The sequence below is a fragment of the Canis lupus genome, chromosome 14 (assembly GCF_048164855.1).
Source record: "Canis lupus baileyi chromosome 14, mCanLup2.hap1, whole genome shotgun sequence".
NCBI classification, from domain to species: Eukaryota; Metazoa; Chordata; class Mammalia; order Carnivora; family Canidae; genus Canis; species Canis lupus.
In genome coordinates, this window is record NC_132851.1 from 40,498,177 (window position 1) to 40,518,403 (window position 20,227).

Genomic DNA, 20,227 nt, shown 5'->3' on the forward strand with positions numbered 1-20,227 from the left:
GAGCGAAGCTGGAATTTGTTATTTATCAGCTGTATAACTTATTGATCCTCTTAAACCTCAGTGTTCTTGTCTGCAAAATGGGAAGCATGATCGGGACTGGATATGGAATTGCTTTAAAGCACGGTGCCTGCCACTTAGTAAGCAAACAGCAAATACAGGTGATTACTATTATTTTTTAAAAGATTTATTTATTTATGATAGAGAGAGAGAGAGAGAGAGAGAGGCAGAGACAGAAGCAGGCTCCATGCAGGGAGCCCGATGTGGGACTCGATCCCGGGACCCCAGGATCATGCCCTGGGCCGAAGGCAGGCGCCAAACCGCTGAGCCACCCAGGGATCCCCAGGTGATTACTATTAATGAATATTCTTAGGTGAAGAACAGAAAGGCCGACATGCTCACAGTCTTCTACTTTGCTGGTACCCGATGGCCGGCCCTGCAAGTTGTTTAGATCAAGTGAAGTGTGCTGGAGACTTAAAGCTAGAGAAGCAAACAGAAGTAATTAATTTTATTGATGATTATTCCTAAGGGAATAAGACTGATGAGCCTGCGGGGCTGGTGGACACACTGTTCCGTGAGCTGGAACATGACTGAGTCGTGAGTCTGTGAGTCACTTTTAGGTAGCAAGCGTTACGTGGATCGAGGCCGAGATTGTGAAGGCAAGTGCCGCAGAGGCCATGCAGCTTCTGCTCCCGAATGAGGGCAAACGGGAAAGGATGTGGCACACAGCAGAGCCGCCCGGCCGGGGACAGCGGCTGCGAGCCCTGGCCCGGGGGCGCAGGATGCAGAGCCGGCCGCTTCTTCCAAGTTGTCAAGAGAAGTCAGAAATCTAGAATTTTTTTTCTTTTCCTTCCCCACGAAGTTTCTGAATTTCTAGAAGTTGGTGATCAATTCAAGCATTGCTATAAAACACCGCACAGGCCCCCAACCCTGTCTGCAGGCCGGAGCTGGTTCGCGCTCAGCCGCTTGCGACCTTTGATCTGAAATATCATCAGCGTTTCCAAGAAGCCCAGGGAAACGGGGCAACCAGAGCGTAAAGGGCTCATAACACATTCCATGGCCTCTGTCCTGTTTTTCATATCCTGTCTCAGCCCCTTTGCGTTCCACGGAGGTTGATTCTGAAATGCAGCGGCCCAGAGCCGCCGGGCCGGGGTTCTGAGCGCCCCGTCCTTCCCCTGCCTGGGCCGGTCGCAGCCTCCTGGGGACACGGCCCGGCTCGCAGGCAGAGGGCTGCAAGGAACCCACTGGAACTTCAGCGAGGCCCAGGTTTCACGGCGACCGGGAGGCCAGCAGGACGCAGCCCCCCAGCAGCTGGCTTCGGGGCCTGGGGCCTGCGCGGCCCTAACCCTAACCCCGGGCTCTGCCTTGCACTCCCGACCCGGGGACAGTGACAGCATGCTCAGGGACAGGTCAGAGCCCGACTCTTGGGGCTGCCAAGGCAGCGAAAGCCTCTGCTGGCTGAAGGTCCGGAGGCATTAACCCGCTTTAGCGTCCCCACACCCAGGACTGTGTTCTTTGCCAGAGGAGCCCTCGGTGACCAGAAGTCACTGCTTTAATCTTATTTTACTCTAAGGAATTCACAACTCAAACAGATTTAATTTTTCTGTCAATGTGGGTTTTTTTTTTCTTTAGGAATCAGGTTTATCAATAATATGTATTTGGTCTGAACTTCCCGGTGTTCAACAGGGGAGGAGTAAGTGAGTCTGGAGAGAGGGTGCTTCTCTGAGTTAGGGAGCAGAGTGGGATCCTTTCATCGTGGGTCTTTCTCTCACTTGGGAGCTGGTTAACCTGGAAGCCAAGGACTTTTTTTTTTTTTTTTAAAGATTTTATTCATTTATTCATGAGAGACACACAGAGAGAGGCAGAGACCCAGGCAGAGGGAGAAGCAGGCTCCCTGTGGGTGGCCCGACGCGGGACTCGATCCCAGGACCCTGGGGTCACGTTCGGGGCCAAAGGCGGCTGGGGCCACCGGGCTGCCCTGGACACAGGTATTTCCGAGGTGAGGGTAAGGGAAGGCCAACCTAGGGACACCTTGGTCATGGGGGTAGTGGGATATGTACGTGGGTCACAGTGGGTGTGTAGGGTATTTTGCTGCCAGTTGTCGTGGAGTAGGAGTAACTTCCAGTACTGTCCCTGCGGCCCTCTACGCTAATCCACAGGGTGTCAGGTCTGGGATGCCTCAGAGCCTATTCAGAGGCTGGATCGAGACGCCAGTATGTGTCCTGCGGTGCCGGCGCCTGGGATGCGGGTGTGCGGGAGAAACAAACCCAGGTGCGGCCAGGCTCTAGCCTGTGGACGATGCTTTCCGTCATCAGACTGGGGAAGTTATAAATGGGAGACCTGGCTTCTCGATGGGTCCTAGAAAAACTGAAGTTCCAGCCTATGAGAAGTAGGCTTAATAAAGCAGCATAAACGACGGTAAACATGCTGCACATTTCCCATGGGCATCATGTGATTGAGAGCTCATCAGAATGCCCGTAAGTTCCCATCTGAATGACCGCGAAGCGCTGACGATGAAGGTAACATGGAGCTCCATACGTAACTACGCAGGGACACTGATGACAAGGTGGCCAGTGAGAACTGCTGATCCAAAGAGCAATTAAGATGGGTCATTACTGGGCACCTGGGTTGAGCATCTCCCTTCGGCTCAGGGCGTGACCCTGGGGTCTCGAGATCGAGTCCCCCATCGGGCTCCCTGTGTGGAGCCCGCTTCTCCCTCTGCCTGTGTCTCTGCCTCTCTCTCTGGGTCTCTCATGAATAAATAAATAAAATCTTAAAAAAAAATCATCTGCTGGTCTAAGTTCAAAACGATCACTGCTGTTGCTATTGAGGTTTCACAACATAATAGATGTAATATTATTAGTTTAAATTAGTTTGTTAGTCCATCTTACGTTAGCTGTTCTTTAATAAGCATTATAGACGACATTGGAGTCATGTTTGACAAACTCCCACGTATCCAGGGCACCCCAGACACACATCGACGCAGGTAGGTGTTATTTTGAGAGTAAGTTCATAAAGGTTCAGAATTATTCCAATTTACTTCAAGCTTTACTTCGGTGTGGCCCTAGCCCCTGTGATAATACACACTCGGCATGTAAAACCGTAGCTTCTAATACACAATAATAGCAGGACGATTGTAAATATGAGGAAATAGAACTTGAGTTACTGCAATGCTGTTCTTCTTAGTGAAAATCAGCCTCTGGACTTTGCAGAGTTTACTTTTTGGGATCAATTTTTCATGTGTTTTCTCCCCCATTTTAGAGATTATAGTAATGTAACTAAAAATATTAATCTATTACTTTTTTCTTGCCTTTTCTGTAATGTATTTTGTGATTTTACTATTTTATTTATTCCTACCATGAGTTATAAAGTCTAATAAAGGAAAATTTCAGTGAAAAAAGCCAAACCAAATGTGAATTTACCATGTAGGACACAAGACGGCATAGTCTCTCTTCTCTCTCCAGAAAGTGATCATAGAAAACATCATATGAAGAGGTAATTAAAGAGATTACAACCCAAAAAAGGCAGGAAAAAAGCTGTACAGACATGTGTCAGGCAGGCAATCAGCAAAAATAATTTTATTTTTCTGGATTTTGTCATGGTTCTAGTATTGGATAGCCTCTCAAAATTTATAATTTATTTCCTTTATCATTCTATCATCATAAATATAATCATGTTTAAACCCAATTTTGTATTCGTAATTTGTAGAAGCTTGAGGCCCAGTAAAATCTAGATATACCCTTGTTCTTGTTCCCCCATAACAATAAAGTCAGGTTTTTTTTTTTTTTAAAGGTTATATTTATTTACTCCTGAGAGACACAGAGAAAGAGGCAGAGACACAGGCAGAGGGAGAGGCAGGCTCCCTGTGGGGAGCCCGATGTGGGACTCGATCCCAGGACCCCGGATCATGACCTGAACCAAAGATGGACGCTCAACCACGGAGCCACTCAGGTGTCCCGCAAAGTCAGTTTTTTAAGAGAAGAATTTAGAGACTAAAATGCACAGATCTTAAATATACAGATTATTAATTTTTAACCTATTTATATGGCTGTATAACCAGCATCCATGAAGATGCAAAACATTTCCATCACCTCAAAAAAATGAAAATTTCTAAGATACTCAGGTTTAAGAAGTCAATATATTCCTAAAATAAGAATATTTTGCTGAGAAAAAGCAATACTCAACACAAGAAAACTCTTAGTGATAAACTTAGAGTTCCGAAACTTAAAAATTCAACAGAAAGATTAGAAACTAGGGTTGAGGAAGTTGCCCAGAACTTCAAGCAGAAAGACAAAGACATGGAAAATCTGAGAAAAAAATGAGACATGGGGAACTGGTGAGAGGAACAGCTCCACTAGACAAGTCCCAGAAGAAAGAAAATGGAAGGGAGGAAACTTTGAAAGAAAAAAAAAATTTATTTATTTATTTATTTATTTACTTATTTATTTATTTATTTATTTATTTATTTATTTATTTATATTTTAATTTTTTTTGAAAAAAACATTTTAAGACTTGAGGAATGACATGACTTTTCAGACTTTAAGGAGTTTCTCACTACCCAGAAGATCGATAGTTCAGAAGTATTTTTACTTGCATTTTCTTACAAAATCTTCTTAAAATTTTGTGAAAAAAATGCAGCTGAAAAATTAAAAAGATTAAAAATGAGGATGTTAGAAGTGTAGTTGACTTTCACTATCGATTGGCTCACCCTATTTGTTCTAGGTCCCATGTGGCCATGGTCATTCATTCAGCCACTCATCCATCCGCCCATCCCACCCATCTATCCATCCATCCATCCATCCATCCATCCACCCATCCAGCAGTGCTAAGCCATGGCGGTGCTAATCTCAAAGGAAAGGGCTGATCCCTACTATACATCCAACCGCAGTACAGTGTTACACGTGCTATGGTGGAGGTATAAAGGAGGTATACACGATCACAGTATTTCTCATTGTCATTAAATAATGTCTCTTTTAAATATATGTAATATGTTTTTCAGGATTCATTATGCTTCCTGAATCTAATAATTCATGCATTTCATTAATTCTAAAAAAAATTCTACCCATTATATTTTGAAATACCACCTCTCCTCATTTTCTCCATTCTCTTCTATAATTCCTAGTAATTGTTTTGTGGGGAGTTTGTATTTTCTTAACCATTCGTTAGTACTTTTTCTTATTTTCCTCTGCTTCATTCCATATAATTTCCAGAGATCAATCTTCCAGTTCACAAATGTTCTCTTCACCTGTGTCTAGCTTACACTTTAACCCGTCCTTTGTGTTTTAAACTTAGGACTACAGTTTTCTAGTTGTTCTTCTCGTACTCGTTCATGTTGCTGTGTCCTTTTTTCTGTGTCTTGTTATTTTCTTCTGTTTGGATTCATTATTCTATGTTTTCAATCCCCTGAAACTTTATTTTGATCGCTGTATTAAATGAATTTCTGGGAAAGCTAATTGGGTTCTTTGTTGTGGCTCTTGAATTTTGTTTAGGTTACATGGTTTTTGCATGCACTTAGTACTTTTAAATTGATAGCTCATCTCCATTAGGGTTTATTTGTGAGAGTCCCATGAGGCTTAGTTGGAAGGGATGTCTTCCAAAGGGACTTTACATTTGCTTCTTCTAGAGGCCGAAGAAGTCCTAGATCAAATTGTAAATTAATCTCTTAGCTTGAGGGGTCTTGGATCATGTACATGTTGTCTATAAAGAGGATTAGGCATTTTTTAGGATTTAGGCTTTTTTTTGAGGGTTTACATACCCTCAAGGAAGGTTTCCCAATATCCCCCCAACCCAGAGTGGAGGTCAAGACAAAGGAACGTCCTTATTGTCTCCCTATGTGGTGGTCAAATATTTTCTGGTCTAGTCTCTCTCTGTGGGATTAGTGTGCGTGTGCATGTGTGTGCGCGCGTGTGCATTGCTGCTCAGGTGCATTCTCCACATGGCTCAAGCACAAGGCCTCAACTTCCAGTACTACAGCTCTAACCCAAGGTTTCTGAGTCTAGCAGCTAGTGTGCACTGTCCTTCCATGGGACAGTCAAGGGTGAAATCACATATTTACTCCTCTAGTTTTATCTTCCCTTTCCATTTTGCCTCCTGGTGGAATCTGTTAATTTCTTTTGAGCTCCACTCTTAATGTAAGGAATATTTTATTTATTTTGTGTGGAATTTACAGGAATTTTGTAGCAGGAAAGTTAGTCAGTCATAGTCTGGGAAATTGAAATTGTTATTCATGTTCTTCAGTGGCTTTAAAAATCAGAGCAATGATGAATTGAGAGTATTTTTCAAAGCCCTCCTTAAAGATTCTCACACCTACTTTGCTGTGCTGAGCACCCCCATATTATGGGAACATAGAAGAGGTGACTAATTCTGAGGGAGTTGCTAGAATGGTGACATTTACGTCAGACTTCAGAGCATGAGAAATTTAGTACACTTATCTACCACCAACCATTAATCTCCAAACTATTCTACACAGTGAAATTTAGAGTTAATCTTGGTCCAGTTGAGTTAGCTTGTTTTATATATTAATAAGCATACATATTTCAACACACGATGTCTCAAAGTCATTATTATCCGTTGATTTCTAAGCGGCAGGCAAGGAAGCAGATGCTTTATCAGTAAAACTGAGGACCCAGAAAGGCCAAAGAGCATTTTCACTCCTGTAATGTAATGAGCGTCGGGGCTGGATTCGAACCCGAGTGTGGCTGCTGTAAAGTGCGCCCTTCCGGGAGCTTACCTGACCAATGGCCCAGCTGCCATGCTCGGAAGTCCTTTGCACGTTGGCACAGAGCCCCGCCTTCCTCGGGCTGCTCCCAGCCAGCCACCGACGGCCGCAGGGACAGGGAGGCAGGCTCCACTCCTGGGGCAGAGAGGCTCACGGCCTCCCGCCAGCACTGCCTCGACTGCGAGCAGCCCAGGCTGACCCTGCCTGACCTCCTCCCCCTTCTTTTTTTAAAATAAATTTATTTTGTATTGGTGTTCAATTTGCCAACATATAGAATAATACCCAGTGCTCATCCCATCAAGTGCCACCTCAGCGCACTTGCATTGTGCTCTGACTGCTTGCCCAGCATCTTCTCTCAAAGTCACTTTCCTAATGAAATCCTTGCACCTCTGACTCCATCGTGGTGTCCACTTCTCAGAAGACCCAGACTATCACATCCAGTCTGTGTGACCTCAAAACCCACGCTTTTGTAAAAAATAGCTAAAAATGGGCCAAAGATCAAAATGTAAGAGTCATAACTATACAACTGTTAGAAGCAGCGTTGGCATAAATCTCCATGCCCCTGGATTAGGCATGACACCCAAAGCACAAGCAGCAAAAGGAAAAAATCGATACCTTAGACTCATTAAAATAAAAAATTTTTCTGCTTCAAAGGACAGCATCAAAAAAGTGAAAAGTCAACACACAGGATGGAAGAAAACATTTGCAAATTATAGATCTGATAAGGGACTCCTAGCTAGAATACACAAAGAATTCGTACAACTCAATGATAAAAAGAGAAATGACTCAATTAAAAAAAGTGAACAAAGATATGAATAGACATTTCTCCCAAGAAGATGTGCAAACGGCCGATGGTACATGAAAAGATGCTCAACATCATTAGGCACCAGGCAAATACAAGTTTAAACCGCAAGGAGAGGGGGATCCCTGGGTGGCGCAGCGGTTTGGCGCCTGCCTTTGGCTCAGGGCGCGATCCTGGAGACCCGGGATCGAATCCCACATCGGGCTCCCGGTGCATGGAGCCTGCTTCTCCCTCTGCCTGTGTCTCTGCCTCTCTCTTTCTCTCTCTGTGACTATCATAAATAAATAAATTAAAAAAAAAAGCCTTCTTGGTATCAAAAAAAAAAAAAAAAAAACCGCAAGGAGAGACCACGTCACATCCACTAAGAGAGCTATAGTAAAAAAAAATCAGAAAATAGCAAGTGTTGACCAGGAGGTAGGTGTTGACCATTCGCCGGCGGGAACGTCAGAATGGTGCAGTCATTTTGGACAACGGGTCTGGTAGGTCACCAGGTTAAACATAGAACCATTGTGGGACCCAGTGATTCCACTAGGCACTCACCAAGACAAATGAAAACGTGGGTCCAAACACTTGCACATGAATGTTTCCTGCAGGATTATTCACAATCACTGAAAAGTGAAAAGAACCCACATGTCTATCAGCTGATGAACAGATACACAAAATGTGGCACGCCCAAACAACGGGCTATTATTTGCCCATAAAAAGGAATAAAGTATTGATACGTGCAGCTACTTGGATGAACCTTGAAAACATTATTCCGAGTGAGAGAAGCGATACTCAAAGGACCACATGTTGTATAATCCATTTCTGTGAAACGCCCTGAAGAGGCAAATTTATAAAGGCAGGAAGTAGATTAGGACTCATGGGCCTGGGGAGTTTGGGGAGGTGACAGCTAAAGACTATGGGGTGTCTTTTTGGAGAAACCAAAATGTTCCAAAATTAACTGCAGTGATTGTTGCCCCAGTGAATATACTAGAAAACAGCATGTGAGTGAAATCTCAATAAATCTCACTAAAAAAACACCACGCTCTTTGAATACACTATCCCCTTCATCTGGCATTTATCACAGAGAACCTCATCTTACGGTTATTTTTTTTTTCAACCAAAATGTTGCTCCATACCCTCCAAGGAGTGATGACCTTTGAATTGTGGATTTGGTGTCTTCATCACCGTTTTCGAATTTTCACCGTTTTCAAATTTTCTCCTGTGGGTGTATATTACTTTTATATCTGAAAACTACATCATACAGAGGTGAAAGTGTTGTTTCAGGAACGAAATGATTAGCCCCTAAAGGAAAATGCCTGTGTCCCCCTGTGGATTCCTCCGATGTTAGCACAGTCTCATACACAGTAGCTGCTTAACGATGATTTGAAGCTGTCTTTGGTGACGGCGCTAGGTTTGAACTCCATGGCGGTCCTCAGTCTTTGGTAATCTGGATGAATTTCTTATTGGCCAGAGAGTCCGGGAAAAGTAGGGGTTATAGTGTGATTATGAACCTTAAAAAACAAAACAAAATCTTAAAAGACTTGAAAAGTGTTTTCATTGAAAGAAAAACCTGTTTTAGTTTGAAAGCCGTTTCGACAGCGGGTATTTTACAGATATGATGCATTCACCTTAATGAATTCATTTTTGGGGCCCCTGGGGGCTCAGTGGTTGGGCGCCTGCCTTCGGCTCAGGCTGTGACCCCAGGCTCCTGGGATCGAGTCTCGCGTCGGGCTCCCTGCATGGAGCCTGCTTCTCCCTCTGCCTGTGGCTCTGCCTCTATCTGTGTCTCATGAATAAATAAAATCTTAAAAAAGAAATCACTTTCAAACTGATTGCGCTATGGCATTTGGGTCGCCGGCTGCGCCTCGCACTTGCTCCCTGCCAGGGAAGCGGCTTCTCCCATTGGCCTGCTGGAGTCTGCTTGTGAATTATTCACTTGGGCGTGTTTCTCTGTGGAGCCAAGTTCATCCCTCTGACAACATATTTTATTAGCCCCTTTCCTCAGCTTGTCTTCCTTCCTCCTCTTTATAATTTGTCCCTTCCGTCCCTTCTGGAAGACGGGAGGGAAGGGGTGCTCGCAGACACTGGGCACTGTGTGCCAGCCCCGGCGGTGGCCCTTGCACATTCAGAAAGGCTGCTCTCTTCTCACAGTCATTCTGCCGGACGGTTGCCATTTCAACCTCACTGCAGTGAGGAAACTGAGGCACACATCGTCAGCGGCAGGGGCCGGCCCGGGCGGCCAGGAGCGTGGTGTGTGCTTAAGGGCGTATCTGGCACTGGGCTGTCTGGACTGAATCTGGGCTTTGGTGCTCACCAGCTGTGGGGACCCCCCCCTTCTCCTAGTTCCCTGCAGGGCGGATAATGGTCTAGGTGACCCGGTTGGAAGAGGGAACGAGCTAGCCGATTGTTTGTTATGCACTTAGACCGGCACCAAGCACTACGCAAGTGCCATCTGAGTGTTTTAAGAGTAAATAAACTGAAAGCTGTCTGACTCCACAGCCCGTCATGGTGGAATTTCAGGCCTGCTTTTTGTTCTTTTCCCCTGTGAAAGCTGCAGAATTGGGACTAAACTAAGCTACACTTGGACCCTGAATAGGGGGCACCCACGGGCTTCCTGCCCTGGGCAGCCCCTCCTGCCATCAGCCAGGCTAAGAGGTGAACCCACTTGCTTTAAGTTGGCTCAGACTACTGTGCTCACCGGGGGATGCCCACGCCGTAAATCCCTGCCGGCCGGGCCTGGCCCCCTTCCCCGCCCGGGCCTGGCCTAGCCTGAGGCCTCTCTAGGGTCCTGTTCCCTCCTCACCCGGGCCTAGTCTGCAGGCCCGCCCTGGCTTCCTCGGCCCCCACCAGGCTCATTCCTATCTCAAGGCCTTTGCACGTGCCCGGAATTATCTCCCCTGATTGCTGCATGATTAACACCTTTCCCGCCCGTCACCTCCTCAGTTCGCCTTATCAGAAAGGCCTGTGACGATCAGATTGGGCTCCCTAGCAAAACAGGCGGCCGGGCTGCTCAAGGAGGGGTCCAATTTATCAGGACAGCGTTGGGGGAGGTGGGTGGGGGGCACAGTAAGGTGGGGAGGCCTTCACCAGTACCTGGCCTGGGAGCCGGGTTGGCCCAAGAGGTGACCCGGGGCTTCCGAGAACCAAGGACAGGCCCCAGCCGGAGCTGTAGGCCCGGGGGCTGCAGGGGACCGCAGGCCAGGGTGTAGGGCCGCACAAACACCCCGCTCCCCTCTCCTCCTTCCCCCTGACCTCCCGCCCTCGGCCGGGTCACGGTTTATCTTAACGCAGGGGTCTCCACAATGACCTTCCTTTTTTTTTTTTTAAGATCTTTAAAGATTTATTTAGTCCTGAGACACCCAGAGAGGGGCAGAGACCCAGCCCAGGGAGGAGCAGGCCCGCGGGGAGCCCGAGGGGGCTGGACCCCGGGACCGGGGCACGGCCTGGGCGGGACCTCGCCTGCCCCCGCCTGCCCCCGAGTCCCTGGTTCCTCTCGGTCCCCAGCGCAGCCCCGGGCCCGGCGCCCTCACTGGGCTCAGGGGTCAACAGGGCGCTCCCCGCAGCAGGGTGGGCTGGGGCAGCTCTTCCCGCGGGGGGCACGGGGGGGGCGGCAGGTGCGCGGGGCGGCGGGAGGGGACCCCACACACAGCCCCGCCCGGGTATTTTCAGTCGGTAGCCGACAGCCTCCCCTGCCGGGGCGGAGCGGCCGGAGGCGGTGAGGCCGGGGGCGGGGCGCGGAGGCCGGGCGGCGGGCACAGCAGCGGGGTCCGGGGCCTGCGCCGGGCGGGGCGAAGGCTGGAGGGGGCGGGGCCGGGGCGTGGCGACGGCGGAGGGGCGGGACCAGGGCGTGCCCGGGGCGTGGAGAGGGGCGTGGCCAGGGGCGGGGCGGGGCGCCTGGGACAGGCCTGGGGCGCGGAGGCCGGGGTGGGGCGGAGCGCCGGGCGGGAGGGGCGGGGCGAGGGCGGGGCGCCTGGGACAGGTCTGGGGAGCGGAGCCGCCGGGCGGCGCGGGCCTGGGGCGAGAGGGGGCGGGGCTATGGGCGGGGCTATGGGCGGGGCTATGGGCGGGGCCGGGCGGGGCGCCTGGGACAGGCCTGGGGAGCGGAGGCCGGGCGGCGCGGGCCTGCGGCGGAGTCCTGGGGGCCTGGGCGAGAGGGGGCGGGGCTGGGCCATGGGCGGGGCTAGGGGCGGGTGGGCGGGGCTGGGGCGGCTGGGACAGGCCTCGGTGCGGGGAGGCCGGTGCGGGAGGGGGCGGGGCCGGGGGCGGGGCGCCAGGCGGGAGGGGCGGGCCGGGGGCGAGGCCTGGGCGGGGCGCCTGGGACAGGCCTGGGGAGCGGAGGCCGGGCGGCGCGGGCCTGCGGCGGAGTCCTGGGGGCCTGGGCGAGAGGGGGCGGGGCTGGGCCATGGGCGGGGCTAGGGGCGGGTGGGCGGGGCTGGGGCGGCTGGGACAGGCCTCGGTGCGGGGAGGCCGGTGCGGGAGGGGGCGGGGCCGGGGGCGGGGCGCCAGGCGGGAGGGGCGGGCCGGGGGCGAGGCCTGGGCGGGGCGCCTGGGACAGGCCTGGGGAGCGGAGGCCGGGCGGCGCGGGCCTGCGGCGGCGTCCTGGGGGCCTGGGCGAGAGGGGGCGGGGCTAGGGCCAGGTGCGGGGCTAGGGGCGGGTGGGCGGGGCTGGGGCGGCTGGGACAGGCCTCGGTGCGGGGAGGCCGGTGCGGGAGGGGGCGGGGCCGGGGGCGGGGCGCCAGGCGGGAGGGGCGGGCCGGGGGAGAGGCCTGGGCGGGGCGCCTGGGACAGGCCTGGGGAGCGGAGGCCGGGCGGCGCGGGCCTGCGGCGGAGTCCTGGGGGCCTGGGCGAGAGGGGGCGGGGCTGGGCCATGGGCGGGGCTAGGGGCGGGTGGGCGGGGCTGGGGCGGCTGGGACAGGCCTCGGTGCGGGGAGGCCGGTGCGGGAGGGGGCGGGGCCGGGGGCGGGGCGCCAGGCGGGAGGGGCGGGCCGGGGGCGAGGCCTGGGCGGGGCGCCTGGGACAGGCCTGGGGAGCGGAGGCCGGGCGGCGCGGGCCTGCGGCGGCGTCCTGGGGGCCTGGGCGAGAGGGGGCGGGGCTAGGGCCAGGTGCGGGGCTAGGGGCGGGTGGGCGGGGCTGGGGCGGCTGGGACAGGCCTCGGTGCGGGGAGGCCGGTGCGGGAGGGGGCGGGGCCGGGGGCGGGGCGCCAGGCGGGAGGGGCGGGTCGGGGGCGGGGCCGGGGCGGGGCGCCTGGGACAGGCCGGGGCGCGGAGGCCGGACGACGGGGGCACAGCTGCGGCGGAGTCCTGGGGGCCTGGGCGAGAGGGGGCGGGGCTGGGCCATGGGCGGGGCTAGGGGCGGGTGGGCGGGGCTGGGGCGGCTGGGACAGGCCTCGGTGCGCGGAGGCCGGGGCGGGCGGGGGCGGGGCGCCAGGCGGGAGGGCGGGCCGGGGGCGGGGCCGGGGCGGGGCGCCTGGGACAGGCCTGGGGCGCGGAGGCCGGGCGGCTGGGGTAGGGCTGCGGCGCCGGGCGGGGCGAGGGCAGGAGGGGCGGGGCCGGGGGCGGGGCCGGGGCGGGGCGGGGCGGGGCGCCGGGCGGGCGGGCGGGGGCGGGGCGCGCTCCTGCGGCGGCGGCGGCGGCGGCGGCGGCTGTGCTCATCCCGGCGGCCCAGCGCTCGAGTGCACGCGGGCTTCGCAAATGGCTTGTCCCGCCCTGGGGCTGGAAGCCCTTCAGCCTCTGCAGCCGGAGCCGCCCCCCGAGCCCGCTTTCTGCGAGGCGCAGAAGTGGATCGAGGTAGGTGCCCCCGGCTGGCGGGAGGCCTTGCAGGGGCGCCCGAGGCCCGACCCGCGCACAAGCACCGCGCCCGGCAGGTCCAGGCCCCCGCTCTCTCCCCGCTCCCTCCCTGGTTCCTTCGCCGGCGGCTCCGAGCCATCCTCCCGGCGGGCGGGCGGGCGGGCGTGAACGAGGGGCGCCGCAGCCGGGCGGTGCGCGGGGGCAGGGCGCCTCCCTCCCTCCCTCCATCCTTCCCTCCCTTCCTCCCTCCCCGCGCCCCGCGCACTCGGGGTCCTGCCCGCGTCCTGCCCGCCGCGCCCCCGGGCCGGGTCCTGCGGGTCAGGTGCGAGGCCGGGCCCGGAGCCCGCAGCACCCACCTGCCCGCCCCACCGCGCGCCCCGGGCGTCCCCGCCGCGCACTGCGCTTCTCGGGTGACCGGGTGGCGCCGGGAATCCCTGGAGCTCGGGGCCGACGCTCGGCGTCTCTGTCGGTGCAGCTCGCTGGCCCGGCGCCGCCAGGATGGCGTGTGCGGGGGGATCGGGCCTCGGAGGGCGCGAGGGGCAAGGTGACCCCCTGGGATCCTGGGCGGCCTTGCGGGAGGCCTGGCAAGGCGAATGTGACCCTCCGCTCGGTGACAGCCCTGCTCGCGGACAGTCGGGGGAGGAGGTGCGGCTGCGAAGCCTGCGAGGACCCAGGCCGCCGCTCCGTGACACCCCTGCAGCCCAGCAGCTCCCCAGAGCTGGGGGGTGGGTGCAGATGGGACTCTGCCAGCGGCCTGCACCCCCCCTGCCGCTCTCAGGCCCCCGCAGGAGCCCTGCCCCTCGGAGGGTCACTTGCTTCAAGCATGAGCCTTAGGCACAGCTTGGAAGCATGCATTTAAAAATAGGGTCAAAGAGACAAGACTGAACGTGAGGCTCCGTTGACAAAAGCCCCAGTCATACACGTCTCCTACTTCGTTGGCACATGACGAGATGAGGGAAAGACCCAGGCTTTTAAATTTCAATATGCGGCTGGAAGGGCGTGGGGTGTGACAGGTGCTGTCTGTGCTGAATCCTTGGGCTCACGGGACACACAGGACACGTTTGTAGTCACTGGCTTAGTTGGGAGTTGGAGGGCTGTATTGTGTGTGTGTGTGTGTGTGTGTGTGTGTGTGTGTGTGTTCTGGACCTTTAAAATATTAAAGTTTTAAAATATTAAAAATATCCTCAGGAGAGATTTTGGACGTGGTGGGAGGTGAGGGGAGGGTAGCAGAGCGGAGCAATCTTGCAGGTCTTGAAGGCGAGTGGTTTACTTACCCTCAATATCCTGCACCGTAACTCGTAATTGTACAAATTGTAATTGGTAGAGTCTACCTAGAAGACGGGCGGTTGGCGTATAAATTCCACGCAGGAAAGTGCACACGTCTTCAGTGCACACGTCCCCGAACGCCCTCATGTCTGGACGGTTACAGCCCCACCTAGATCAGGGCCTGCGGCGTGGCCTTCAGCCCGGGGTGGAGGGACCACGGTCTGTTTTGGAGGGGTGGCACATGGCAGGCCAGACGTGACGCGGCACAGGAGAGCAGCTTTTGTCCTGGTTCCACTGGTTTCCAGCAGAAGAAGGGCTTCCCCCGGAAGGCCGAGCCCCGCTGGGCCCCGCGGACGCCCGGCGTTGCTGGCGGGCCCACCGTGGGCCGTGGGCTCGGACGGGCGGCCTGGGCTCCGCTGGGCTCCACTGGGCGCGTGCATTATTGAAGCGGCCTATCTCCTTTCAGTTGCGGAGTTCGGTTTCTGGGAAAGGAGAGCTTCCCCTCCCGGGCCGGTAGAAAGGTATTTGCTCCAGGGACAGATAGCAACCTCCCCTCTTCCTTCCCGGACGTTCCTCTTGAGATGTAAATGCCGCGTCTGCGGAGCGGGGATCCCGGAGCCCTAACAGATGGTTCTGGGTGCACTGGCCGGCAAACAAAGATTCCTGGGCTCCTGGGGCGATAACGTGGTACTCAGAGGAGCCGAAAGCCTCGGTGGATTGTTATCTCGAGACAATTGCATCTCCTTTAGGGGCCCCATTGTCTTCGGCAACATCCTCATTGGAAGGGCTTTGTTTTCCACTTTTGTTGGGTCGGTGATTAAGTTTCCCACACGCTCCCCTCCCCTCCAGGCCCCCCACACCCTCCCCCTCCCTTTGAGTAGTCAGGAATTTCACCCTTTCAGAAAAATGTTCCCTTGGGTGCAGCAGGTTAATAAACAAACTTTGCAGCTTGTCTTTCCCTGCAGCCCTTGGTCTTCCTTGAGTCATGGGTTGGCGAGAAGAGACTCATTCTTAATAGAGGCTCAAGGGAAAAGCTCCCCGAGCTCACTCGTTAGTGAGGAATTTCTCGGCCTTGGCTCTGGGCAGGCGGCGTGACTGGCAGGAAGCGGTGGCCTGGGAACTGCTGCTTCCACCTCAGCTGGCAGAGGGGAGAGCCGGAATTGGGGTCAACCCCATAACACGGTGCCTTTTTTCCCCTTACAGCTGCAGAAGCAGGCCGCATGTCTTTTTTTTTTTTTTTTTTAAGATTTTATTTATTTATTCGTGATAGACACAGAGAGAGGCAGAGGCACAGGCCGAGGGAGAAGCAGGCTCCCTGCAGGGACCCCGACATGGGACTCGATCCCGTAACTTGGGGATCACTCCCTGAGCCAAAGGCAGACGCTCAACCACTGAGCCACCCAGGGGTCCCAAGGCTGCATGTCTTAATGTGGGTTTAGGGGCAGGCTTCCAGTATTGATTGTGGCCACCAGCAGACGGGGTCCTGACTTCCTTCCACATTCCTTTTCTAGAAGGGCCTTCCTCAACAAAGGGGCAGTTAGGACAGCATAGGGATTGGGAGGTCCGACTCTGGAACTGGGCAGCCTGGATCTGGATCCCGGGGCTGTGGCCTGCTAGCTGTGTGCCCTTGGTCACGCTGCGTTTCCTCTCCTTTTGGTTCTGAATCATTTTCTTTGAAAGCCGGCTTGAGTGCTTAACAGCAGCAAAAATCCCAAAGATGTCATCGAAAGCGTCCATGAAACGGGGGCGCCTCGTAGGAACAGCGTACCCACCCCTGGGACTGCTGTGAGAGTTAAAGAAGTTAACATATTCTAAGTGGGTGGGAGAGTACCAGTGGGACGGTTGGTGGTAGGACCCTTAATGGGTTCTTTGGCTGTTTCTTCCCACCGTCACTACCATCATCACCAACACCCCTGTGACCGCCGTCGTTGCGGTCTTTCCTACTGCTGTTTTCGGAAGAGAATCTTCAGGACCCTAAGTTTCTTACTGTAAAGAAATACAACTTGATTTACACACTGGCCTCATTCCATTCTCATCTACTTAACTTCTAGGCTCCCGATACCCGGCCTAGAAGTTAAGTAGATGCTCCGACACCTTGCATTCAGAGCGATTTAGGGGATCCGAGCACAACCAGTCATATCTACTCCTGAAATGATCCCGTTGGTCCAGGGAGGCTTAGAAAATAGATCCCTCAACCTCGTGTCGAGCATCTGCACTTAAGGCCGAGGCTCGTCCCGCAACTCCAAGCAGAGGCTTAGCGCCTGTCCTCGTGCGCACGACCCAGTCATTGTACAAAAAGGGACTGAGTGTGAATAGCCCCCTCCCTGGTTGCATGGTCTTGTTGGCTCAAGTTGTATCTGTTCCTGGTAGGAAAAAAAGAACCCCTGCCTCTATTTCCCTTCCTTCCTTCCTTTCTTTTTTTTCTTTTTTTCTTGAGGATCCTCATTTTCTTGGTAACCACCGCCCCCCCGCACCCCCCCCCCCACCGGCCCCGCCCGGCCTTTGCCTCTCTGCCCACAGCAGTATTTATCGGTTCTAATCTGTAGCTCTGCTCTGCGGTGCCAAACCCTTTCTGGAGAGACAGATGCCCCTTCAGCTTGGTTTCAGTTGTGATTTGGAACAGGTTGCCAGGCCTTTGGGGAGGGCCTGCGAATTAACGCGGCTCAGGAGTGTCTGGGCTCCCTTAGCTCTCGTCACAGCCTGCCCGTGGGGCCCGGTGCTGAATGCGATCTGATCTGTGACCCAGTGCGTGAGACCGGGAGGGATCCGATCACCGCTTTGGGTCATGCCCCCCCCCCGCCCATGTAGAATCGTTCTCCGACTCCGCTGGGACCTGACGTTGAAGGTGAAAGGCGCCAGGGTCCCTGACCCCCCAGGCTGAGAGGGGTGTATTGTTTGGCCGTGGGGAGCCCTCAGGCGTAGCCTTTGAGAGAGCCTCGCATTTAGCGGCCGGTAACACGTGAGGTTCGCCGTGTAGTGACGAGCGAACACGTGCCCTGAGTTCTCTGCTGATTCAAGTTCCCCACCTCTGTGGGGACATGATGAGTCTTCTTGCTGCTGCAGCGGAGCTGTGGCTTGGCAGGTGCCTGTGGGGCCCGGGAGCTGAGGAAGACCCAGGAAACCTCTTCTGCTAGGTCAGGAGAGGAGGAGGGTCTGAATACATATGTAAATTAAGGCGGGCAGCATCTTTCTCCCAAGGATGGGAATAATCGGGCCCGTTTGTAGACCAGCGGCTCGGGCACAATGCTGTCACGTGGTAGGGGAACAGTGCGGTCCCACACATTTGGGGAAAGGCGATTGGAATAGGAGGTGGGGCTGGCGCTTCTTGCCCCGGCATCTCCCTGGAAACCGAGTTTGCATCCGGGCCGGGCGAGCTCCACATGCAAGATTGAGCTCTGGCCACCAAGGGGGGGTAGGGCGGGGCGTGTGTTCCCAGCCACTGGGTCTCTTGGCCTCCCTGCTCCGCCGGTGGGTGACAATGGAGCCGTGATGCGGACATCTGGCTGTGATCCCATGGGTGGCAGTCCGTGCTCGGTGGGGCCAGGCAGCGCCTGCCACTTGGCCTGGCCGCTTCTCTCTTTGCTCTGGACCCTTCTGCAATTGAAGGGTGTTGCAGTTAGGGTACCAGGGTGATGATGGTGCGAAGCTGATGCCCGCAAGGATAAAAGCTGGTGTCTGCTGAGTGCCTACTATGTGCCGGGCACCGGGCTGCGGCGTCTACGTCTCCGTGAATCCCTTCTAAGTGAGTACTACTGTTACCCCCATTTACAGGCGAGAAAATTGAGGCCCTGAGATCAAGTATCTTGCCCAAACCTTTAAGTAATTGGCGGAAGTAGGACTTAATTAAAGCACCCTCCCTTCCTTCCTTCCTTCCCTCCTTCCTTCCTTCCTCTCTCTTGCCTTCTCTTTCTTTCTTATTTTATTTATTTATTCCTGAGAGATACAGACAAAGGCAGAGACCCAGGCGGAGGGAGAAACAGGCTCCCTGCGGGGAGCCCGAGGCAGGACTCGATCCCAGGACCCCGGGGTCACGCCCTGAGCCCAAGGCAGATGCCCAACCACTGAGCCACCTGGGTGCCCTAAGCCACCATTTAACTTTTCTGAACATATGCATTGTTAGAGACCCAAAATCTATAGTTGAGGAAATCGGGGCTTTTGGGAACGGGGAACCCCATCCAGAGTCAGCTAGTCAGTGAGTCCTGATTGGAGTCGGGATTGAAATCCAGGCCGTCTGACTTTGCAGCCCTTGTTATCTGATCCCTTCTGTTGCCTCTCACGTCAGGACCAGGTGTCACAAACTCCTGTAAGGACCGAGCTTCCTGTTTCTCTGGCCTTGGAGGCCTCCCAGTCCTCCATCCCCCGCCCGTCTGTAGACTTCGGAAGCAGTGGGTCCCGTGGCTCGTCTCTTTCCCCTAGAGCACGAAGGGATGTCCTTTCTCCAGGCTCACGTGTGGAAGCGCATGTGTCTGCGGCCTTGACCACCGCTCTCTCGCCCTCACCTGGGAGTGCTCCTGCCCGGCCAAGATCTCACCTGCGAACAGTTGTGTTGTTGGGCTAAGCCTGGAGGCAGGTCCTTCCAGGAGAGGAGATTGGCAGCCCTGTCCCATCCCCAGGAGCTGAAGGCCTGGAACAAAGCAGCTCTGTGACCTCTGGGGATCCTGCGTGCATCTTCCAGGCTCACCGTAATCCTTCTGGCCTTCATTTTCATGGTTGAGGACTGAATCGGTTAATACTGGTAGCTCTTTATTTTTTTTATTTTTTTATTTTTTAAATTTTTATTTATTTATGATAGTCACGGGGGGGGGGGGCAGAGACACAGGCAGAGGGAGAAGCAGGCTCCATGCACCAGGAGCCTGATGTGGGACTCGATCCCGGGTCTCCAGGATCGCGCCCTGGGCCAAAGGCAGGCGCTAAACCACTGCGCCACCCAGGGATCCCGGTTGCTCTTTAAACTACTCTCACTGGAACTAGATTTTTTTCTCTTTTTTCATTTTTTTTAATTAAAAAAAATTTTTTTAAAGATTTTATTTATTCATGAGCGACAGAGAGAGAGGCAGAGACACAGGCAGAGGGAGAAGCAGGCTCCATGCAGGGAGCCTGATGTGGGACTCGATCCCGGGTCTCCAGGATCACGCCCTGGGCCGAAGGAGGCGCTAACTGCTGAGCAGTTAGTTTTTTTTTTTTTTAAAAAAAAGATTGATTGATTGATTTATGAGAGAGAGAGGGAGACACTGAACAGAGTTCCTGCTGGGCATACAGCCTGCTGTGGGGCTCCGTCTGACGACCACGAGATCATGACTTGACCCCGAGCCAAGAACCGGGGCGCTTAACTGACTGAGCCACCTGGCCGCCCCTAATTTTTCTTTTTAATCCCAGTTTACTCCTCTGTGGTTCAGAACAAGGTGCAAAACAATTTTATAATATTTCCCCTCATTTGTTCCTAAGGATGTGTGTGTGTGTTTACATGTGAAGCAAAAGAAAGGTATCAGATACTATCTTTTTGGGGTGGAAGGTTGGGTGGGAAAACGCTGACTTCAGTGCAGTTCAATGAGGAAAAGGGAAGGATGAAATAACTTTGTTTTTAAGTGAGTATAAAAATAGTCCAATTGGAGGGTTATTGGATGTTACAGGAAAAAAAAATAGTCCTCTTAAAAAAAAAAAAAAGAAGAAAGA

At 54.1% G+C, this 20,227-nt stretch overlaps 1 protein-coding gene across 5 annotated transcripts in view; it reads left to right on the top strand.

Moving 5' to 3' along the window:
• The first annotated feature begins 13,107 nt into the window (after positions 1-13,107).
• LIMCH1 (LIM and calponin homology domains 1) overlaps positions 13,108-20,227 on the top strand; it is a 298,658-nt gene continuing 291,538 nt past the window's right edge. For 3 of the 5 annotated variants that reach the window (XM_072775449.1, XM_072775450.1, XM_072775459.1), the window contains exon 1: positions 13,108-13,288. In XM_072775449.1, the coding sequence (XP_072631550.1) occupies positions 13,193-13,288 (96 nt within the window). In that variant the 5' untranslated portion in view covers positions 13,108-13,192. The remainder of the gene's footprint in view (positions 13,289-20,227) is intronic. The other 2 variants (XM_072775467.1, XM_072775454.1) reach the window with 2 other exon arrangements.